Source organism: Orcinus orca, chromosome 3, assembly GCF_937001465.1.
Source record: "Orcinus orca chromosome 3, mOrcOrc1.1, whole genome shotgun sequence".
In the NCBI taxonomy this organism is placed as follows: Eukaryota; Metazoa; Chordata; class Mammalia; order Artiodactyla; family Delphinidae; genus Orcinus; species Orcinus orca.
In genome coordinates, this window is record NC_064561.1 from 8,723,377 (window position 1) to 8,744,911 (window position 21,535).

Here is a 21,535-nt window from a genome sequence, read left to right on the forward strand (position 1 = left end):
GAACCTTGGGGCTGGGGGCTCCAGCTGGGCCCCGAGCACCTGAGTGGCAGGCAGTAAAGGGAACTCAGTGAGGTTCAGAAATAAAACATTTATTATGTGAAGAGGAACAACAGGGCCGGGAAGGGGAGGTGTGATGGCCGCGAGGTTCACCACCTCAGGGCGGGGGAGAGGCTGGGGGTGGACAGGGCAGGGGTATTGGATCCATCTGGCCTCCCTGGGGTGTGGGTAGGGGGGCAACGTCCACACCTGTAGCCGAGAAAAGGGGCAAACTCGTGAGGAACGAGGCCCACGCCCAGCTTAGGGTGAAGGCGGGCGCTCAAGGCTGGTGGGGCAGGGGGCTCCCTCCCTCTGCCCCTTTCCAACTTAAATAGGCATAAATAAGAAGCGTCCAGACTCTCAGGCCACCAGGGGCTGCCCCGCCCAGCCCCCTTCCCGCAGCCTAACACTAGTGCCGGTCATCGGTCGGTCGGCAGAGGCTGCCGGGAAGGCGGCCAGCTCCCAGGCCGCGGAGGTAGTTGGAGTCAGTGTCCAGGGCGGCCGGGCCCTCACAGCACAATCCACGTGTATCGCTCACTGTCTGCCAGAACCTTCAGTGAGCACCCTGCAGGGAAAGGTGGGGACAAAGCCTTGGAACCTTGGCCTGCCCAGGCTGTAGGAGAGGCCTCTTTCCCTGACTTGATATGGGCCCACAAGGTTCTGGAAAGCAGGCACCCTGCAAAGTTATGTCTGCCTCCTGCCTGCAGCCTTTCAATAAAATGTCTGTTGAATGACTGAATGACTGGCCGGGGGCCCCCAGGTGCCACACCTGAGCTGGCCCCCTGGCCTTGGCCTGGGCTGCCCTCCCCTCACCCAATGCCACGGTGTCCACTAGCTCAGCCAATGTGCTCCTCCATTCAGCAACACTTAGGGATTAGTGCGTGCTCTGGGCCTGGCCTGGCCCCAGGATAAGGACCTCAGTCCTGGACTGTCGTCAGGTCACGGGGCCCACCTTTGTGCAGCGCCTCGTTGGTCATCCTGTTGACATAACGGCCGCTGCTCTCGGGCACCAGCCACTTCATGACCATGTCCACGCAGCTCTTGCGGTATGAGCTCCAGACGCTGCCGCTGAGGGAGAGGGGGTGAGCAGTTCTCCTCACCCTGGCCCAACCCACCCCCAGCCCTGGCCCCCGGCCCTGCCTCACCTGGTCTGCCCTTTGACCTCAGTGAGGTCGCCCACGCTGACTGTCACAAAGATGCCCGTGTTGAGGTCCCACGCCACCTTGAGGCTGGTGTGATAGGTCTTTGGTCTACAGCGGGGAGGGATGGTGAGCAGAGGAGAAAGGGAGTGGGACCACAGGGTCCCTGAGCTTGAACCCAGGCTACCCAGAGGGGCCTTTATCTTTGAAGCAGTAATGGAGTGGCCAGTCCAAGTTTTGGTGGGCAGGGGGAGTCTTCTCACATCCCCCCTTCCCCCCACTGAGAGGTCTTGAGTGCAGGACCCCGCTGGGCAAGGGTGAGGGTGGGGTCCCTGCCCACTCACCGGAGCTGGCCCTCCTCGGTGGGGGACGGGAACGCCAGGAGCAGCAGGCCAATGTTAATGAGGACCTGGTTGGTTTCTGGGCAGACCTGGGGGGCGGGGTGTGGATGGTGACACACACTGAGAGTGCTGCCCAGAGCTGGGAGGCCCTGGGCCTGCCCTGCCCGACACCTGGGCCCACCTCCAGGATGACAATATCGTAGTCGCTGAAGGAACAGAACTGGTGACCCCAAGTGGCATCATGGCGGATGACCTCGTTGATGACATACTCGAAGTCCAGTGTGAGCTGCTCCACTGTCAGGTACTGACCCTGTGGACAGTGGGCAGAGGGGGAGGGGGAGGATTGCGCCAACTGCCATCCCAGCAGGTCCCCCGGGAGCTGCCCCTGGGCCTGCCCGCTGCCAGCACCAACCTGGACGGCAGCCTGCTCCCGCATGGGCCGTAGGTTGCGGCCGCGGAGATCAGTCACCACGAAGGGCAGGGAGATCTTGTCATCCTCCAACTCTGAGGGGGCAGGACGTGGGGGTAGGGATGGCGGTAGGAGGCCTAGAGGCCCCTCCAGGCCAGCCTCCCACGCCTGGGACCCCACCAGGTGGGCTCCCCGCTCACCATCCTCTGGCTCCGTCCCCTCACCGGACCCCAACACATAATACAGCTTGGTGTAGTTGACGTATCCAGGCTCGGAGGCGGGCACCTCTGCTGCAAGGGGGCTGTCCCGGGGCACCGCCTCCCCACCTGGGGCCAGGGGCTCAGAGGGCAGGCGGCAGCGGCTGCTAGAGGGCCCCGGGCAGGGGGGTGGCCGGACTTCCTCCGAGGCCCCACCCTTGGCCTCTTTGGCCCTGCGGAAGATGTCAGCCACAAACTCCTTGGCTTTGGCGATGGCAGGCGAGTGCTCGGGGGCCCCAGAGGGCCGGGCTGGGGCCGCTTCGGGGCAGAGGGTGGGGAGGACAGGGGGCATCTCTGGGCTCTGGGGCCCAGGGGGGCTGGGAGGGGCCGGGGGGTAGGTGGTGTGGTCGTACAGGATTTGGCAGAAGCTGCTATCACCTGGAACATAAAAATAAAGTGATGGATGTGGGAAAGGGGTCAATAGATGAGTTCAAGTCCAGAATGCTCTTCCGATCTCCCTCATTATGCTGGGGGGTTCTTAGAAATCCACCATGAGGAGACCCCTCTAGAAGATGTACATATTCTGAGATCCGTCTGAAACACCCAAAAGGGAAAAAGGACTTTTACACACACACACACACACACACACACACACCATCATGTTCATTCAAACCTTCCTCTTGAGCATCTGCTGTATGCCACACTGAGGACTGAGGAGTGAACAAGACAGACAAAAATCCCTGCGCTTGGTAAGCTGACATGTCATCATCATACCAGATAAAAGCCACTTAAGTTTGACAGTTTACTACACAGCCCTCTGTCCTTCCCAACGCGAGCCAGACCAGCACAGGCACAGACTGCCCGAATCCCAGGCCTCTATGACCCCATCTGACTGGGAGGCAGATCCCCCTCTGGGGAATGTCAGTGTGGAGAGCCCAGCGCATTCACGAGCAGCAGCATGGCCAGGCCGTGGGCTCTGCCTGCCCTGCTTCATTTGGGCCCCCCTCAAGCAACCCTTGGAGAGGGGAACTGTCCTCCCAGTTCAGACTCGGGACTGAGGCTCAGAGAAACTCGTCCAAGGTCGCACTGAGAGATAATACAACTCTGCCAATGAACTCCTGTCTGCCAGAGTGACGGCGCTTCTTCCGGAGGGGAGGGGGAGTGAGTGGAAAATGTTCAAGTCAAAACTCCCCCTCTGTGTGAATACCCTCCTAGGGTGAGATGAGTGTTAACCACTGATGACAATGCCCCTCACCTGGGCTGTGTGCACACGGGCTGAACCCGGTCCCATGTGGTCCTTCCTAACGGGGCAGGGGGTGGCAGCCCCATCCAGGCCTGGCTTGTTGGGGGCTCACGGCTTGGCGAGAAGCAGGGCCTCGCCCATGCCGGCACAGGTGGCCAGGGCAGGGGTGGGAGCCCCCTGGACAGGCCTGAGGACAAGCACCCTGCCCCTTGCTGGTCCGTGGGCTTAGTTATATACATAGAATCCTCTTTTCATGTCCATTACCCTCCCACACCCCTAGGGACAACCATTTTAAATGTAGTTAGTGGGTATCTTTTCTTTTTCTTTTTTTTGGGCTGCACCGCGCAGCTTGCAGGATCTCAGTTCCCCGACCAGGGACTGAACCCAGGCCCTAAGTGAAAGCACAGAGTCCTAACCACTGGACTACCAGGGAATTCGCAGTGGGCATCTTTATTTGACTGCATTCTGGCAAAATTGGAACACGTCTTAAATTTAAATATAAGTGGTATCAGTATCAGGTGACAGATCTTCTTGTGTTTCTTCTGCACTTGAACATGTCTTTAAGGTACACTCTCCACAGATGTGCACGCTGGGGCTCTCCCTGCTGATCCAAGGGAAGCGCCCACCCTGTCCTACCTCCCCAAACCCCAGCGATGGACACCAGGCAGCCCCTGGCTCCTGCCACCAAACACTCAGACAGGTCTGGGTGCAGCGCTGCTGGGCCACAGGCACGTCTGTTGCCATAAGGCCCTGGGAGAGCGGGAGAGCCCCCAGGGCCCCACGCTGCCACCAGCCAGTGGCATTATCCAGCCTTTTAACATCTGCCACTCTGCTGGGGGACATCATCTGATTTTCACTGGCATTTCTGCGATCATCAAAGATGTAAGAAGGCCATCTGTCCACTAACCACTCCCTGAAATTTTTAATCAACATTTCTCTTTTTGCGGAGAAGAACGCACTGTACTGTCCAGCATGGTAGCCACTGACCGCACGTGACTACTTGAACTTAACATGACTAAAACTAAATTGAACAACTCAGTTCCTTGGTCACATGAGCCACGGTCAAGTGGCTACTGGCGGCAGCTAGAGCAGACACAGCAGATCTGGAGCACCCCAGCCCTGTGGAAAGTTCTCGTGGACGGCGCTGGGGTGGGGAGTGGCTGGGCTTGGATGCCACATTCCCACTTCCTGGCTGTGTGACCTTGGATGAGGGACTTCACCTCCCCAGGGCCCTGGTCTCCTCATCTGTGATGCGGGGTAGTGACAGCACCGAGCTCGCAGGGCCGCCTGGCCAAGTCATTAGGTCACAGGGCCCCGAGGCTGACAGCGCACGCGCAAAGGGCCTGTCCTCAGACCTGGGGGCCTACCTGCCGAGTGGACCGAGACGGCGCAGGCCACCAGGGAGTAGCTGGTGTTGAGCAGCACCACCTGGTCCTTCTTGAGCTGGAAGGCGGGCTGGAAAGTGGGGAAGGGGTAGACCACCTGGTACTTGGTGTGCAGCATGAAGCCATGCCGCAGGCACTGCGCGCTCGGGTCACCTGCAGCGACACAGGCCACGCAGGCTCAGCTGTGGCCCCAGGGCGGGGAAGCAGGCAGCCTGCGCCCCAGGCCCCGGCCCCTCACCTGGGTGGGCGCGGCTGGCGTCCCGGCAGGCAGCACAGCGTCCTGGCGGCGGCACGGCCACGGTGCTGATGTAGATGTCCCGGTGGTTCTCGTCGCTCATCATCATCATGTTCATGAGCATGCCGTTGGCTGAGCGAGTGCTGGGGGCCAGCACAGCCTCAGAGCCTGGCCCAGGCGCCCGCCCCACCCACCCCTGACCACCCTATTCCTAAGTCTCACTTGAAGCCGAAGACAATGACCTTCGAGGCGTCACTGGGCCACTCGCACACGGTCAGGTACAGGTCGCTGTAGATCTCCTCATCCTGGAAGAGCCGTACCTGCCGGACCTGAGAGGCATGTTTGGGTCGGGGGTCCGAGCGGGCCCAAGGCCCACCCGAGGCCGCACCAGCCAGCAGTACCGGGCCAGGGAGCCCCAAACAGCCCCCACCAGCACCCCTCTGCCTTCCTGAGGACAGGCTGAGGAGACTCACAAGCATTTCCCCTCACAAGTGGGGGACACAGGGAGGCCGGGCCCAGGAAAGGACATGGCCAAGGAGAGCCCTGCCCCAGCAGAGGGGGCTCAGCCAGACACATCGGTTCCAAGCCCAACCCACCCTGAAACCTGTTCTCCTCTCTGAGCTCGTGTGTAAACTGGGGTTAACGGCACTCACCTCCTGGGCTGGGGCATTTGAGGAGTCGAGGTCAGGGCCTAAATTGGGTGTGGCAGCCTGCTGGGTCCTAACAAAGCTAATGGGTCCCTCCTGGCTTGAGCCCTCAAACCATATGAAATGGCTGCCGTTTACCCATTTTCAACTCTAAAAATGGCGATTTCCTACACTTCGACCTAACACTTGGAGTCTCAGCAATGGCCCCATGAGTACGCTGTTCTCATTTGCGGACATGAAACCCGAGGCTCAGAGGGGTGCCGTGACCGGTGGGAGCCGTGCTGTTGGAAGGGATGCCCAGAGTCAGGCCTGGCCCTACCAGCCTGAGCTTGCTGTGGACGTTGAACTCCCACCAGTACAGGTGGTAGATGTAGAAAGAGAAGTCGTCATCCCCGCTGCTGCTGGTGTAGGAGAGAACATAACGGCCGCACTTGGAAAAGCCCAGGAAGATGTGTCTGTGTGGATGGGGAGAGGGGCAGAGTAACCAGGTCAGGGCCAGCCTGACGCCCCACCCAGCCACCCCCCTGCCTGGCCCCAGCCTCACCCTGCATAGAGAAAGTCTTCGTCCACAATGTTCTTGAGAGAGACGCAGACCCTGGGTGGCAGCTTCCGGAAGAGGCGAGGAGAGAGCTGCCCACTGATCTGAGGAAGGGGCAGCCAGGGCTCTTGAGGCGCCACGTGGCGGAAACAGCCTGCAGCCCCCCAGTCCCCTCACCCAAGGCCGAGCAGCACCTTCGGGGTCCAGCCCAGCCATGCAGGCCTACTCCCTGACAACCATAGCGGTCCAGGGAGGTCCAAGCTCTGGAAGGTGCAAACGGCGTGAGCCTGACTCTCCACCAGGGACCCGAGCCATCCTCCCACCTCCATAGCCTCAGGGTTCCTCTTGCCTAAGCCCCCAACCTTTGAGGACTAGGACTGGCATCACCGCCCCCAGTCACCCCTGGCCCACACTGGGCCACGGAGCTGCCTTCCTGAAGGCTGCCTCACTGCACAGTGAGCTGTGGGCCTCGAGAACCGCTAAGGAGCCTGGAATGGGGGCTTGACCAACTACACTCACCTGTTCCCGACCCACTAGCCCATACACGGGGCGCACAGGCCCCTCGGGGGCCAGCTGAGGCAGACAGAAGGGTAAACCTGACCAGTGACCTTCCAACTCCTGCCCAATTCCCCCTTCCAACAGACTCCCTCATCCCAAAAACTTCACCAAGGACGGATTTGGGGGGCCAGGCAGGCACAAGTTGGGCACTGGGGGATCAGAGCACCTTGGACCCTGCTATCCAGTCTAATGGGGGAGATACAACCCAGCCCTCAAGGAGATCCCAGGGTGGAACAGCCCTGTCAGCGAGGCCCAGGCTGCTGGGGAGACACAATCCCTGTCCAGGGAGCTTCCAAGCTAAGGGCGGAGCCACAGCCCAACCCAGGAGCAGTCAAGCTGAGGGTGGAGACTGTCCCTGCCCAAGGAACTCCAGTCAAAAGGAGAAGCCACAGCCCTGCGCTCACAGAGTTCCCAGCCTAATGGACAAGGCACACTACTCCCAATCCATGGAGACACAGACCTGCCCCAGTTGCTGCTGACCTGACAGCAGACTGTCCGCCCTCCCGGAGCTCCCAAACTGATGGGGGAAAGATCCCAGCACACTGAGAGTTTACAGTATCATAGGGAGACAGAGCCCTGCTCAGGTAGCTGAAGATCAGGCCTTCTCCAGAGAGCTCCCTCCCAGTCAATGCGGGAGGCAGACGCAGCTACAGGAACTCCCAGCTCCCCTGTGGTCAGAGCTGGACAGAGAGAGGAACCCCAGGCGGAGGAATCCCAAAGCCGGTAGCAAGGGCTCTGCCAAGGGGGCGGTAAGGCTCCATAACGGAAGGGCCGTGGGAGCAGGATTTTGAAAAATGAGTCTGACCCTGGATCGCCCCATTCCTCCTTACTCCCCCAGCGGCCTCTAAGGCCCCCTCCATCCAAGCCCCCTTCACGGGGCCCCGCCCCCAGCCCCTCCATCCAAGCCCCATCCCCGGGACCCCGCCCCCAACCCCCTTCATCCAAGCTCCCGCAGCAGCCCCCCCAATCCAAGCCGTCTCCCCGGGGCCCCGCCCAACCCCTTTCCTCCGAGTCCCCCTCCCCCGGGGCTCCGCCCCCAACCCCTCACCCCGCGAACGCCCTCCCTCCCTCCGCCTCCCTCGTCCCTCCTCCCCACCCTTCGACGCGCTCCTCCCAGACTCCAGACCTCACCTTGACCCGCTCCAGCTGCTTGAGGACGTGCTCCCGCCGCCGCCCCGTTGCCCGCTTCCCCCCGGCGCCCCCGGGGCCGCCGCCGCCGCTCCCGGCCCCGCTGTTCCGCTCCGATTTCGAGCTGGGCGCCATTTTCACCCCCTCCCTCCACTTCCGGAGCAACCGGCCTCTTAGCCCCACCCCCTCCGCCTCTTCATTGGCCCTTTCTCGGCACTGCCGCCCGCGGGTTGGGTGAAAGCCCTCACTCAGGGCCTTTGCCCGCTACGCCTGTCCATCACAGCCATCTCGGCCCTTGATTGGTAGAGACGGTACAGTCCCCGCGGCCTGTCGCCGTATTCCCGCCTTCCCGCAAGGACGCCCCCGTCAGAGGCCCCATTTGCGCCCCTCGCCGAGATGACTTTGACTCAATAGGCAGAGGCGCCCATCAGTCCCCACGGCGTCACGCCCCCTTGTGGCTGGTGGGTTTCCATGGAGACCCAGGTGGTCCAGGCCTGTGGGCGGGGCGATGGGAGCCTGTGGTCCAGAAGGACCAGAATTCCCAGCCCAGGGATCTCCGCGCCCCGTCCGGGTGCGCGGAGGCATGGCGAGCATCCCGGGGCCACCGGGCCGGGCCGAAGGAAGGGATTTGCAAAATAAAAGGAAGAAATTCGATTAAAACATCTTTCAGATGGTCTGGGGGGCGACCTGACTGGATGATGATGATGGTAATAATGACAACATTAATCACTTGTATATCACTTTACACTTACCAGAAACAGTTCTGAGCTTACGGTTCTATGTAGTAGGTCGCTGTTATGCCCCTTTTATAGATGATAGTAATAACAATTGTTTAATGTCTGTTATGAGTATCATCTTCCTGTGCTTTTAGCTCATTTAACTTTCAAAACCGTTTTGGAGATGGGTCCTTTTATTATCTTCATTTTACACATGATGAAACTGAGCCTTACAGTGTAGCGTTCCTGAATGGTACATATATACCCCAGATGCAAACTGCTACTATAATTAGAGAAGAATCAAATGGATCTGGTTCTCATATTCTTCCAAGCCTCTCACATTCATTTATTCAACAAATACTTATTGAGCACCTACTATGTTCTAAGCACTGGGGATACAGCAGTAAAAAAGGCAGATAATAAACAAGGAAATTAATTTATGTTATCTAATTCCAGCTAGGATTAGAGAGGAAGGAAGAAGGCTGCTTAAACAGGGCAGTTAGTGAGGGGCCCTGTGAAGGTGAGGAGGAGGAATATTCCAGCAAAAACAAAGGTTTCAGGGTGGCAAGATTGAGAGACCATAAAAAGACCAGCTGGGCCAGAGCAGGAATGAGCAAGGAAGAAAGTAAGAAAGGAAAACAGACAAGGAGGAAGCAGGTAGGGAGTGTATGAGGCTTGTAGGTAAGAAAGACACCTGGATTTCACTCTTAAGGAAGAGGGAAGGCATAAAAGGAAGTCTCTGGAAGGTTTTTAATAGAAGATGATGGAATCTGAGATGAACTTTAAAAGATCATTGTGATCCAAAGAATTAAATACCCATGAGTCCATACTGGTATAAATAAATGATTGAATAAATAATTGGGGGGGGGAAGGCACCAATCTTCCTTATAGAAGATGAGGGAATAATAATAAAAGTAGGGGACATCCCTGGTGGTCCAGTGGTTAAGAATCTGCCTTCCAATGCAGTGGACACAGGTTCGACCCCTCTTGGGGGAACTAAGATCCCACATGCCATGGGGTAACTAAGACTGCCCGCTCTAGAGCCCATGCGCCACAACTAGAGATCCCTGGCACTCTGCAACTACTGAGCCCTCGCGCTCTGCAACTATTGAACCTGCATGCTCTAGAGCCTGTGCACCACAACTAGAGAGAAGCCTGCGCACCACAACGAAGAGCCTGCGTTCCACAATGAAAGATCCTACGTGCTGCAACGAAGACCCCGCAACTAAGACCTGATGCAGAGAAATAAATAAACAAACAAATAAATAAAAATAATAAAGGTAGAAGGAATGAGGGAGGGAAATAGAAAATCATCATCACACAATTACCACAGTAATCATTGCAGCAAGCAAGATCTACCAACGGATGCTAAAATTCATGGATGAAACTTGAAGGAGAAATAGGACTTTTGCCTACCCTAAAGGTATCTCTCCTAAAATATTTATTCAGTACTGGCAGTTTTTAAATATATGTCCACAAATTATTTGATGTGCCTCCCTCCAGGAGGTGGAGCTTAATTCCCCTCCTTGGGTGTAGGCTGGATTTAGTGACTCACTTATGAGGAAGAAAGAATGGAAAGGGGACAAGTAAACTGGCACTGAAGAAACCTGGCAGATACCACCTCAATCAAGTGATCAAGTTTACCATCAATAGTGATAAGTCATGTGCATGTCACGGGCTCTTGATGTGATGTGATGACACTCGCACCTCTCTGGCATCGTCTCCAAAACCCATAACCTCCATCTAATGAGGAAACATCAAGTGATTGTCCCAAATGGAGGGACAGGACATTCTACAAAAGTCCTGACCAGTATACTTCAAAAGTGTTAAGGTCATGAGAAAGCATGACCAAGAAACGGGCACAGTTTAGAGGAGTCTAAGAAGACATGATAACCAAATGAAATTTGATGTCCTAGATGGGATCCTGAATGAAAAAAGGACATCAGGGCTTCCCTAGTGGTGCAGTGGTTGAGAGTCCGCCTGCCGACGCAGGGGACACGGGTTCGTGCCCCGATCCGGGAGGATCCCACATGCCGTGGAGCGGCTGGGCCCGTGAGCCATGGCCGCTAAGCCTGCGTGTCTGGAGCCTGTGCTCCGCAACAGGAGAGGCCACAACAGTGAGTGGCCCGCGTACCGCAGGAAAAAAAAAAAAAAAGGACATCAGAGTGTCCTTTTTTGGGGAAACTCATATTAAGCCTGCAGTTTAGTGAATAGTATTATACCAACAATGGTTAATCTCTTAGTTGTGACAAATGTGCCATGGCTAGGCAAGATGTTAACATTTGGGGCACTTGGGTGAAGGGTAGACAAGAATTCTTTGTACAAATTATCTGCAATTATCTTAGTCTGTTCGAGCTGCTATAACAAAAATACTATAGACTGGGTAGATTTACAACAAACATTTATTTCTCACAGTTCTAGAGGCTGAGAAGTCCAAGATCAAGGCACTGGCAAATCTGGTATCTGGTGAGAGTCCACTTCCTGGATTGTAGACAGTGCCTCCTTGCTGTACCCTCATATGGCAGAGAGAGAGACATAGAGAGAGAGAGAGAGAGGCAGACAGAGAGCTCGAAAGCTCCCTTATAAGGGCACTGATTCCATTCATAAAGGCTCCACCTGCCTAACCTAATTATCTCGCAAAGGCCCCAACTCCTAATACCATCAAACTGTGGGGGGGTTAGGGCTTCAACATTTGAATTTCAGGGGGACACAAGCACAGTCCATAGCACAGACCTGTAAATCAAAAAATTCTTCAAAATAAAATGTTTTTAAAGAGTTTAAAAGTTTTTAAAGGGGGAAAGGTCATTATGGCTGTGATGGTGTCTTGAATTCAGATGGTAGTAGCAGAAAGAGAAAAGTGGTCATATGCAGAGATGAGGGGCAATGCTCATGGATTGGATATTGGGGTGGAGGCGAGAAGGGAGTTAAGTCAGTGACTTCCTTAAGCAAGATGAAGGAAACCAGACAGGGAGTCCCCCTCATCCCCTTTCCAGAGTCCCACCTGCCCCAATGGAAGAGACCTTGTATCAGTTATCCATTGTTGTATAATAAACGACACCAAAAACAGTGGTATAAAATTACAATAATCATTTAGTATTATTATCTCTCAGTCCTAAGTGTTGGTTGGGCTCAGCTGCGCAGTTCTCACTTGAGGTCGCTCATGCAGTCAGATGGTACCTGGGGCCGGAGTCACCTTGAAGGCTTTCTCATGCCTCATGCTGTCTGTCAGCAAATGCTGTCTGTCAGCCAGAACAGAGCAGAGTGATCTGTCCAAGTGTCTTGGGCTTCCTCACAGCATGGTGGAGGGGTCCCAAGGGCAAGTCCTATGAGAGAGAACTAGAAGCAATCTGTATCACCTTTCATGATCTAGGCTCAGAAGTGGCATTGTATAACATCTACCAAACTCTATTGATTGCATTAGTCACAAAGGTTCACCCAGATTCAAGGGGATGGGACATAGAATCCACCTCTTAATGGGGGAATGGAAGGACATATTGTAAGAAAATCATGCGGTCCCAAAATTTAAATAACTATGCAGTAAAGGTTTTTTTTTGTGTGTGTGTTTTTTTTGCGGTACACGGGCCTCTCACTGTTGTGGCCTCTCCCGTTGCAGAGCACAGGCTCCGGATGCGCAGGCTCAGCGGCCATGGCTCACGGGCCCAGCCGCTCCGCGGCATGTGGGATCTTCCCGGACCGGGACACGAACCCGCGTCCCCTGCATCGGCAGACTGACTCTCAACCACTGCACCACCAGGGAAGCCCTAAAGTATTAATATATTTTTTAAAAGCACATGGCATTTGAGTTATTGTTACGGCCACCTTTGGAAATTACAATCTGCCATAGTCATCTTATCAAATGTTGATAAATGTGAATTATCAGATATTGAATATACAAAATAATAATTTTAAATACATGCATATGCCTTGTATAAGAATAAAAATTTTACCAATATCCTTGAAGATTCCATTATCTTTATTCCTCCTCAAGGTAACAATATTCTGGAATTTTGTTCTATCACTCTCATATGTTTATATCCCTAAATAATATATTATTTGTTTTGCCTGTTTTGTACTTTTATATAAATGGATTCATAATGGTGGGGGTCTCCTATGACTTGCTCTTTTCACTCGACAATATGCTCTTATGATTCATCCATATTGTGAGTAGTTGGGGATGCATTTATTTTCACTACCATATAGTGAATGCCCCATGATTGATTTAGTCATAGTCCTGCTGGTGGAAAGTGCAGCTATTTCCAGTTTGAGGGCTATCATGATCAGTGCTTCTATGAGCCTTTTTGTACACAGGGTTCCCAGGGAACCTGTGCAAGACTTTATCTGAGGCGCATACATTGGAGTGGAGTTGCTGGTATGTGTCAAATTGTTTCTCCAAAGTGGTTGTGCCAATCTACACCTGTAGCAACAATGTATGAGCATTCCAGTTGCTCTACATCTGCAGCAACACTTGACATAGTCAGACTTCTTCAGACGTGTCCTTTACCAGGTCAGAAACACAGCACTGATGTGTCATTCATCCCTGCTGGGAGTATCCCAATCAAGAAAGGTATCCGTATTCTAGTTATAAAAAGGTGTGACCTCCCTTAGGAAGCCTCCTCCCCCAAGCTTGGTGCCCTCTCTGTGTTTCCTTCTCCCATAATGGCATTGTTACTGCTTCCATGGACTTGTGGTTGACACACATTTAAGATATGTAGATTCTGTATGTGTAGAACCTACAGAAAAACATGGTAGCTTCTGAGGAGGGGTCGACCTGCTGGGGTCGTGGCAAGCATGGGATCAGAAGAAGGATACAAGATGCCCTCATGAAGCCACTATTAATTACTGTGGCCAAACCTGTATGCAAACTAATACAATATGTACAAAACATTTCTTTTTAATAAATATACGCAATTTGTATACATATTGTATATAGTATATACACATTTCATATACATTTTGTATTCCAGTGTACTTAAGTTTTTTATATATACATATATAAATACATTCGTTTCATTGTATTTAAGTTGTTTTTTTTTTTAACTTTTTGGCTACACCACGCAGTATGTGGGATCTTAGTTCCCCAACCAGGGATCAAACCCGTACCCCCTGCACTGGAAGTGCAGAGTCTTAACCACCGGACTGTCAGGGAGGTCTGTACTTAAATTGTATGTGTATGTGTATGCATATATATTACACACATATTTGTAACAAGTACAATTTATTAAAGAAACCACCACTTAAGCTTGCCTATTTGTAGTAAAAAAAAATTTTATCACATTTAAAAATTGTGGTAAAATGTATATAACATAAAATTTACCATCTTACGGCTTCCCTGGTGGCGCAGTGGTTGAGAGTCCGCCTGCCGATGCAGGGGACACGGGTTCGTGCCCCGGTCCAGGAAGATCCCACATGCCGCGGAGCGGCTGGGCCCGTGAGCCATGGCCGCTGAGCCTGCGCGTCCGGAGCCTGTTGCTCCGCAACGGGAGAGGCCACAACAGTGAGAGGCCCGCGTACCGCAAAAAAAAAAAATTTACCATCTTAGCCATTTTTAGGTGTACAATTCAGTGGCATTAAGTAAATTCATATCATTGTGCAACCATCACTACCTCCATCTCGAGAACTTTTTCATCCCTCCAAACAGTACCTCTGTCCTTACTAAACATCTCTTCCCATTCCCCCTTCCCCAGCCCCTGGCCACCACTGTTCTACTTTCTGTCTCTATGAATTTGAAACTCTAAGGACCTCAAATGAATGGAATCATAAAGTATTTGTTCTTTTGTCACTGGCCTATTTCACTTAACATAATGTCCTCTAGTTCATCCATGTTGTAGCATGTGTCAGAATTTCCTTCCTTTCTAGGGCTGAATAATATTTCATTGTGTGAATATATCACATTTTGTTTATCCATTCAGCCACCGATGGACACTTGCCTATTGTGAATAGTGGTGTTATGAACATGGTGTGCAAATATCTGTTCGATTCCCTGTTTTGGTTTTTCTTGTTTTGTTTGTTTTTTGTTTTGGTGTATACCCAAAAGTGGAATTGCTGGAACATAATTTTATGTTTAATTTTTTGAGGAACTGCCATACTGTTTTCCACAGCAGCTGTACCATTTTACATTCCTCCCAGTGCTCAAGTGTTGCAATTTCTCTACAACCTCATCAACACTTGCTATCTTCTGGTTTGTTTGTTTGATCCAAGCCAACTTAATGGGTGCAATCATTTGATTTTTAATAAGTATTATATTCACACGATTGAAAATTCAGCAGGAGGAAGACATAGAATGGGCAGTAAGCACATAAAAAGTTACTCAACATTATTAGTCATTAAGGGAAAGCAAATAAAGTCACAATGATGTACCACTACACATTCACTAAAATGGCTAAAATGAAACAGACTGACTACACTAAGTGTTGGCAAGGATGTGGAGGAACTAGGACTCTTTTAGACTGCTGGTGGGAGTGGAAAATGACACAACCACTTTGGAAGACAGTTTGGCAGTTTCTTAAAAAGTTAAATGTACACTTACCATACAATCCAGCCACTTCACTCCTACATATTTACCAAAGTTTCTAAAAGACATATGTTTGGGACTTCCCTGGTAGTCCAGTGGCTAAGACTCTGCGCTCCCAATGCAGGAGGCCCAGGTTCCATCCCTGGTCAGGGAACTAGATTCCACATGCTGCAACTAAAGATCCTGCATGCTGCAACGAAGATCTCGCGTGCTGCAACTAAGGCCTGGCACAGCCAAATAAATAAATATTTTTAAAGACATATGTTTATTCAAAGATTCATATATGACTGTCCACAGCAGCCTTATTTGTATCATCCAAAAATGGGAAACAAGCCAAAAGTCCATCAACATGTGATTAAAAAAAGTTGGTCTATCCATTCACTGGATACTATCAAGTAATAGAAAAGAACGAATGATGGTACACGTAAAACTATGTTTTACGTCAATTATATCTTAATTTAAAAAATAAAGATAATTTTAAAAAAACCACTATGGTTACATTTGACAACATGGATAAACCTTGCTACCAAATGGAAGAAGTCAGACAACAAAAAGTACACACTCTATGATTCCATTTATATTAATTTCTAGAAATTGCAACCTAATCTATGGTGACAGCAGACCAGTGGTTGCCTGGGGTGGGGAGTAAAGGGAGGGAGGGAGAGAAGGCTGACAAAGGGGCATGAAGATACTTTTGGGGGTGATGGAAACGTTCACTAAACCATGGTGATGGTTTCATCACAGGTGCATCCATGTTGAGTTTTGAAATTATGAGTTTTTTTTGAATTGAAGTATATTTGATTTACAATGTTGTGTTAATTACTGCTGTACAGCAAAGTGATTTAGTTATACATATATACACATTCTTTTTTTTTTTTTTTTTTTTGCGGTACGCAGGCCTCTCACCGCTGTGGCCTCTCCCGCCGCGGAGCACAGGCTCCGGACGCAGAGGCCCAGCGGCCGTGGCTCACAGGCCCAGCCGCTCCGCGGCACGTGGGATCCTCCCAGACCAGGGCACGAACCCATGTCCCCTGCATCGGCAGGCGGACTCCCAACCACCGCGCCACCAGGGAAGCCCTACACATTCTTTTTTAAAATATTCTTTTTTATTACAGTTTATCACAGGATATTGAATATAGTTCTCTGTGCTCTACAGGAGGACCTTGTTGCTTATCCATTCTATATAAAAGCTTCCATCTGCTAACCCCAGCCTCCATTCCATCCCTCCTCCAACCCCCTCCCCTTTGGTAACCACCAGTCTGTTCTCTATGTCTGTGAGTCTGTTTATGTTTCATAGATAGGTTCATTTGTGTCGTATTTTAGATTCCACACATAAGTGATAACATATGGCATCTGTCTTTCTCTTTCTGACTTACTTCACTTAGTATGATAGTCTCCAGTGGCAGAAATGAGTTTTGACTCATGTATGCTTTAAATATTTTCATTTTTATTGTATGTCATCTATATCTCAATCAAATTTTTTATTCAACAGATATACAAGGATATTTGGTGGCAAGCCCCCTCTCCTCTCAGCACTGCCACCCAGTTCTCCCCTCAGAGACAGCCAACTTATGAAAATGTTTAGTTTATGAAAATGATCGCTATTGTTAGCCTGGCTCTGCAACTTTTTTTTTTCTTCACGAGATTAGCTCGACTCACACTAATCCATATAATGGTTTGAATGGTGATCCACAAAAAGATGTGCTGACGTCCTAACCCCCAGAACATGTGAGTATGACCTTATCGGGAAAAAAAGATATACTTAAATGAAGGATTGTGAGATTATCCTGGATTAACCGGGTGTGCCCTAAATCCAATGGCCGGCGTCCTTAAAAGAGACAGAAGAGGAGAAACACAGACACACACACAGAGAGAAGAAAAGGCCACGTGGAAACTGAGGCAGAGATTTGCGTGATGCAGCTACAAACTCAGGAACAGCAAGGTTTGCCAGCAACCACTAGAAACTGGAAGAGAGACAAAGTAGTCTCCGAATGGAACCAACCCTGCCAACACCTCGACTTTGGACTTCTAGCCTCCACAAGTCCAAATAAATAATTTGGACTTCTGAAACGAATCTGTTGATGTTGTTTAAAGCCATCCAGTTTGTGGTCATGGGTTACAATGGCCACAGGAAATGAATACAATATGTGTAGAGTCCCTTGTGCGTCCTAGATCTTGCTGTCTATTATTTTAATAGGACATTTTTTTTTTGTCTGTTTATCTATTCCCCTCCTACGGGATTTTTTTCACTCGCTCACACAACACATGTTCATGGATCACCTGGCACTCAAGACGCACTGTTCTAGGTTTGGGGAGACATTGGTGCCCACCTCCATGCAGCTAATATTCAGGTGGGGGCCAGTGGGCAGAAATATAAATTAGGATGTGAGAAATGCCAGGAAGAAAAATAAGGCAGGGAAGAGGAAACAGAGTCAAAAAAATTGCTTCTGATCAGGGGATTTGGTTGGGGGGGGGGGTTCTCTGCAGAAATGAAGTTGCCAGCCTTGTGAGATGGAGAGCAAGAGACAATTCTTATTCCAGTTAACGCGCCTGCAGGGAACGTCCCTGTGCCTACGTGTTGGGGCTGTGTAAGAAGAGATGGCTGGTCCTTGGGTGTCGCAGAGAGGGTAATATTCCTAATATTCCACTTGCTTCTCTTCGCCAGCCCGGTGCCCCGCCCAGCCCCTCGTCGATTTCTCCCTTCCTTGCGGTCACGCAGGACCACGTGACTAATCCTTGCCAATGAGACGTGAGCAGGAGGGTAGAGGGGCCCTTCAGAGTGGAAGCCCTGAAAAAGTGTTGGGGAGTCTCTCTCTTCAAGTGCGCCAGCCACGCAGTGCGGTCTCTGTTGGACTGGATCGCAGAGTGACTGTGACTCCGAGGCCCCTGCTGCTGATCTATCGAGATCGCGGTGTGGGGATGACCGACTCTGATGTTAGTCACTAACTGTTGGGGTTGTTTGCTGTGTGGAATGATCTTGCCTGCCCAGTATACACGTATACACATTTGACCGTTGAACAGTGTGAGGGTTTGGACGCTGACCCTCTGCATAGTCAAGAATCCGTGTATAAGTTTACAGTTGGCCCTTCAAATCCAAGTTTCCAGATCTACAGATTCAGCCCACCATGGTGCGGTACTGTAGCACAAATTTAGTGAAAAAAAATCCATGTATAAGTGGATGCATGCAGTTCAAGGAAATATATATATATACACACACACACACATATATAAAATGTGCGTGCGTATATATATAAAATACGTGTATATATAGTATATATGGACATATATAATACAGTTGCTATATATATCCTTTTACATATATATGTATGTGTATCCTTTTATGTATTTATATAAAATCTATATAAATGAAAGGAGATTTATCACGAGGAATTGACTTAAGTGATTATGGAGGATGAGAAGCCCCACAAGCTGCTGTCTGGAAGCAGGGGACCCGGGAAGGCTGGTGGCATAATTCCAGTCTGAGGCCTGAGAACCAGGGGAGCCGATGGCGTACATCCCAGTCCTGGGGCAAGAGAAGACCGATGTCCCAGCTCAAGCAGGCAGGCAGGACAAGAGAAAAGGGGTGAGTTCCTCCTTCCTCCGTCTTTCATTCTGTTCAGAGCTGCTGTAGATTGGATGATGCCCAGGCACAATGGGGAGGGTCACTGAGTTTACTGAGTCCACTGATACCCATGCTAAGCTCCTGTGGAAACATCCTCACAGATGTGCCCAGAAAGAATGTTTAATCTGGGGGGTCCCATGACCCAATGAAATGTTATCATATGATTTTATATTTGACACATTTAACCATCACCAACGAGTATGTGGCAGGTACATCTGTAGTTTTACCAGATACTTTCAGGTTCCTTTCTGACCCTCCTTCTCCATGGCCATCGCTGGCTTCTCTTCTGCCCACCCCTCAAGCATAAGCATCGCTCGGGGGTCTCCCTTGGACTCCCTTCTGTTTTCCTTCTAGACTTTCTCCTTGGTGAATATAATCCATGGCGTGTCTCTACAGTGAGGTGAGAGGAGGGGAGGGAATTCCCTGGTGGGCCAGTGGTTAGGACTCTGCGCTTCCACTGCAGGTAGTGTGGGTTCAATCCCTAGTCAGGCACAGCCAAAAAAAAAAAAAAGAGAAAAAAGAAAAGAAAAGAAAAGGGTGGTGGGGGAGAGAAGAAATAAAAGAGACAGAAATGGTGGCTTAAACAAGAGAGATACCTCTTTTTCACGCCTGGTCAAAATGACTGGCGCTGGTTGTTTGGAAAAGCCTGAAATTCCAGGGGCTGCTTTGCTATCTTTGAGTCTCGCAGGGCCTCAAAGGTCTAACTGTGTTTCCCTGCTTTTGTCAGATATGCATCCCCACCCCCAACCACCTGACTTTTTTCTCTATCAGCCAGACCAGCCACACCCCATGTGGTCCTCGACCTAATGGGTTTCACCTCTCTGCCAGACTGAGAAATTATTCAAACAAGACAATCACATCCTCTGATGGGAACCAGAGGTCACCCCTCCCTTTTGTCACTACCAAGCCCATCTCCCACAGCCCTTGCTTCTTGGTTCAGCTGCTGAGTGTACCCCCAACCATGGGGCTCAGTGCCCTCCTCCAATTCTGGCCTGTGAATGTGACTAACTAATCATCAGATGATGTCGTCTATCCATATTAGGTGTCATGTGTTTGGCCATCTTGTACTATTTAGAGCATGTGATTCCTCTTTCACCAACGGGGTCAATAGGAGGTGATCAAAACACTGGTCAGTCCATGGGTAGCACAGCCTTCCATGGTATGTGAGACCCAGGTTCCTGCTATCTTGTTGCTCCACCGTTCAAGGCCTCTAGTCCCAAGGCAATGTCATGGCCCAAAATGGCTGATGGAGTTCCAGCCATCACATCTACATTCCATCAGTAGGAAACAGAAAAGCACCCCCCTTTCCTCAAAGTTGTACATACCACTTCTGCTTACATATGGCCACATCCACCTGCAAGGGAGCCTAGGGAATGTAGTTCTTTATTCTAGACAGCCATATGCCTGTCTAAATATCAGTAATTTTATGGACTGGGTCCAGATCCTGAGGGGCTTATCAGCCAGATGAAGGCTGGCTGAGGAATTTGGCCTTAGCCTGTGTCTCAAGGCTGGATGCCATCATAGGATGAGGAGGGGCAGGCCCAAGGTGTGCCTTGGGATCATTAACTGCTACTGAGTTAAGACCCCTCCTTTCCTCTTCTAATTGGGAAAAAACTACATTTTCCATCAGCTTCTTGCTCCCTCCTACATCAACCCTGCCTCTTCTTCCCACCAACCAAAATAAGACCAGATTGCTGCACTAGCTGCTCACGGTGTTACTGCAACCCGCTGACTCCACGGTCATCCCTACTCTGAGATCAGAGCCTCAGGGAAACCAAGAGACACCAACAGCCCTTCCCCATGCAAACTTCCCCACACATACAGACACAATTCTGCATGTATTTCATAAAGGTGTACTAAATGCTGATTCTGCCAGGCTCTACCTTGGTGGACCATACTCCTTTGCTGTCCCTGCAGAACTCCCTCCTGGGCAGGGCAGGGCAGCGGAGGACTGAGCTGGGCTGGGCAGAGCTGGGATGGGCTGGACTGGGCTGGGCACTGCAGAGTGTAGAGAAGGGAGTTTGTTGCAGGAAGATAAGGCCAGTGGGTCATTTACAAGAGTGGTGATTATGTTCCTAGCCAATCAGCACATTCCATCTCTCTGTGGCCACAGGGACTGATTCCAGATGGACATGTGACCAAGCTAGGCCAATGACATATAACCTTGGGGCTTTCAGCAGGACTAAAGCTGGAGCTATCTTGGCACTGCACAGAGAATCCTGCCAGTAGAGCTGAGAGGTAGAGAGAGACTCCATCCTTAAGGTGTCATTTGAGTCCCTGGATCCAGCTATGCCTGAAGGACAGCCCCTCAACATTTCCATTCATGAGTTAATAAGTACCCTTGTTTGTATTAGTTAGTTTGGCTTCGATTCTCTATCCTTCGCAACTTTAAGAGGCCTGCCGGAAACTCACACAGCTTGTTTCTCATTGCCACTTCCCTGGGGTTAGGATCAGTGCAGTAGTTCAGTAACTCTGTGGGGCTGGCCGCATTACGCGGCTAGGGAGACTAAGGGGTCTTCTACACAATGTCCAAGCTAGTGGTGGTCAGTCCCACAGGGAGAGCCTGGAGTGGGCCCATTGTTCTCTTCTGGTCAAAGCTAAGACACGTCTTCTGTCCTAGCCCTGAGGGACCCCTCTCCTGAGGCCACACAGTCCTGGGAAACGTGGTCAAATGAGTACATTTTTGGGTCCAAGTTTCCTCCTCTGTGGAAGAGGGATTAATAATACAGACACCCTCTGTCTCCATCATTCTTCCACATCTTAGTCCCTTCTTCCTTCCCACCTGATATACTTCACTTCCATCACCCCATGGCTTGACCCCCCCCCCAAG

General features: G+C 51.0%; 1 protein-coding gene across 2 annotated transcripts; it reads right to left on the reverse strand.

The window, feature by feature from the left end:
• Positions 1 to 73: 73 nt before the first annotated feature.
• Positions 74 to 8,014, reverse strand: DCAF15 (DDB1 and CUL4 associated factor 15). Of its 2 annotated transcripts, XM_004277430.3 has the most exons (13): positions 7,860 to 8,014; positions 6,177 to 6,274; positions 5,952 to 6,087; positions 5,208 to 5,314; positions 4,989 to 5,128; positions 4,733 to 4,903; positions 2,126 to 2,560; positions 1,929 to 2,020; positions 1,698 to 1,826; positions 1,520 to 1,605; positions 1,182 to 1,286; positions 989 to 1,104; positions 74 to 601 (listed from the first exon to the last, which is right to left on the reverse strand). In XM_004277430.3, exons 1-13 carry the CDS (start codon positions 7,989 to 7,991, stop codon positions 546 to 548), a joined length of 1,803 nt encoding a protein of 600 aa, XP_004277478.1. In that variant the 5' UTR covers positions 7,992 to 8,014; the 3' UTR covers positions 74 to 545. The 2 variants fall into 2 exon arrangements, with proteins under 2 accessions (XP_004277478.1, XP_033257127.1); XM_033401236.2 differs by lacking the exon at positions 4,733 to 4,903.
• Positions 8,015 to 21,535: the final 13,521 nt, after the last annotated feature.

Coding starts and splice junctions, on each gene's coding strand:
- DCAF15 (XM_004277430.3), bottom strand. CDS start 7,991: ATGGCGCCCAGCTCGAAATCGGAGCGGAACAGCGGGGCCGGGAGCGGC. Junction 5,315..5,951: donor TCCACAGCAAGCTCAGGCTG/GTAGGGCCAGGC, acceptor CATGCCTCTCAG/GTCCGGCAGGTACGGCTCTT. Junction 1,827..1,928: donor GGGAGCAGGCTGCCGTCCAG/GTTGGTGCTGGC, acceptor CACTGTCCACAG/GGTCAGTACCTGACAGTGGA.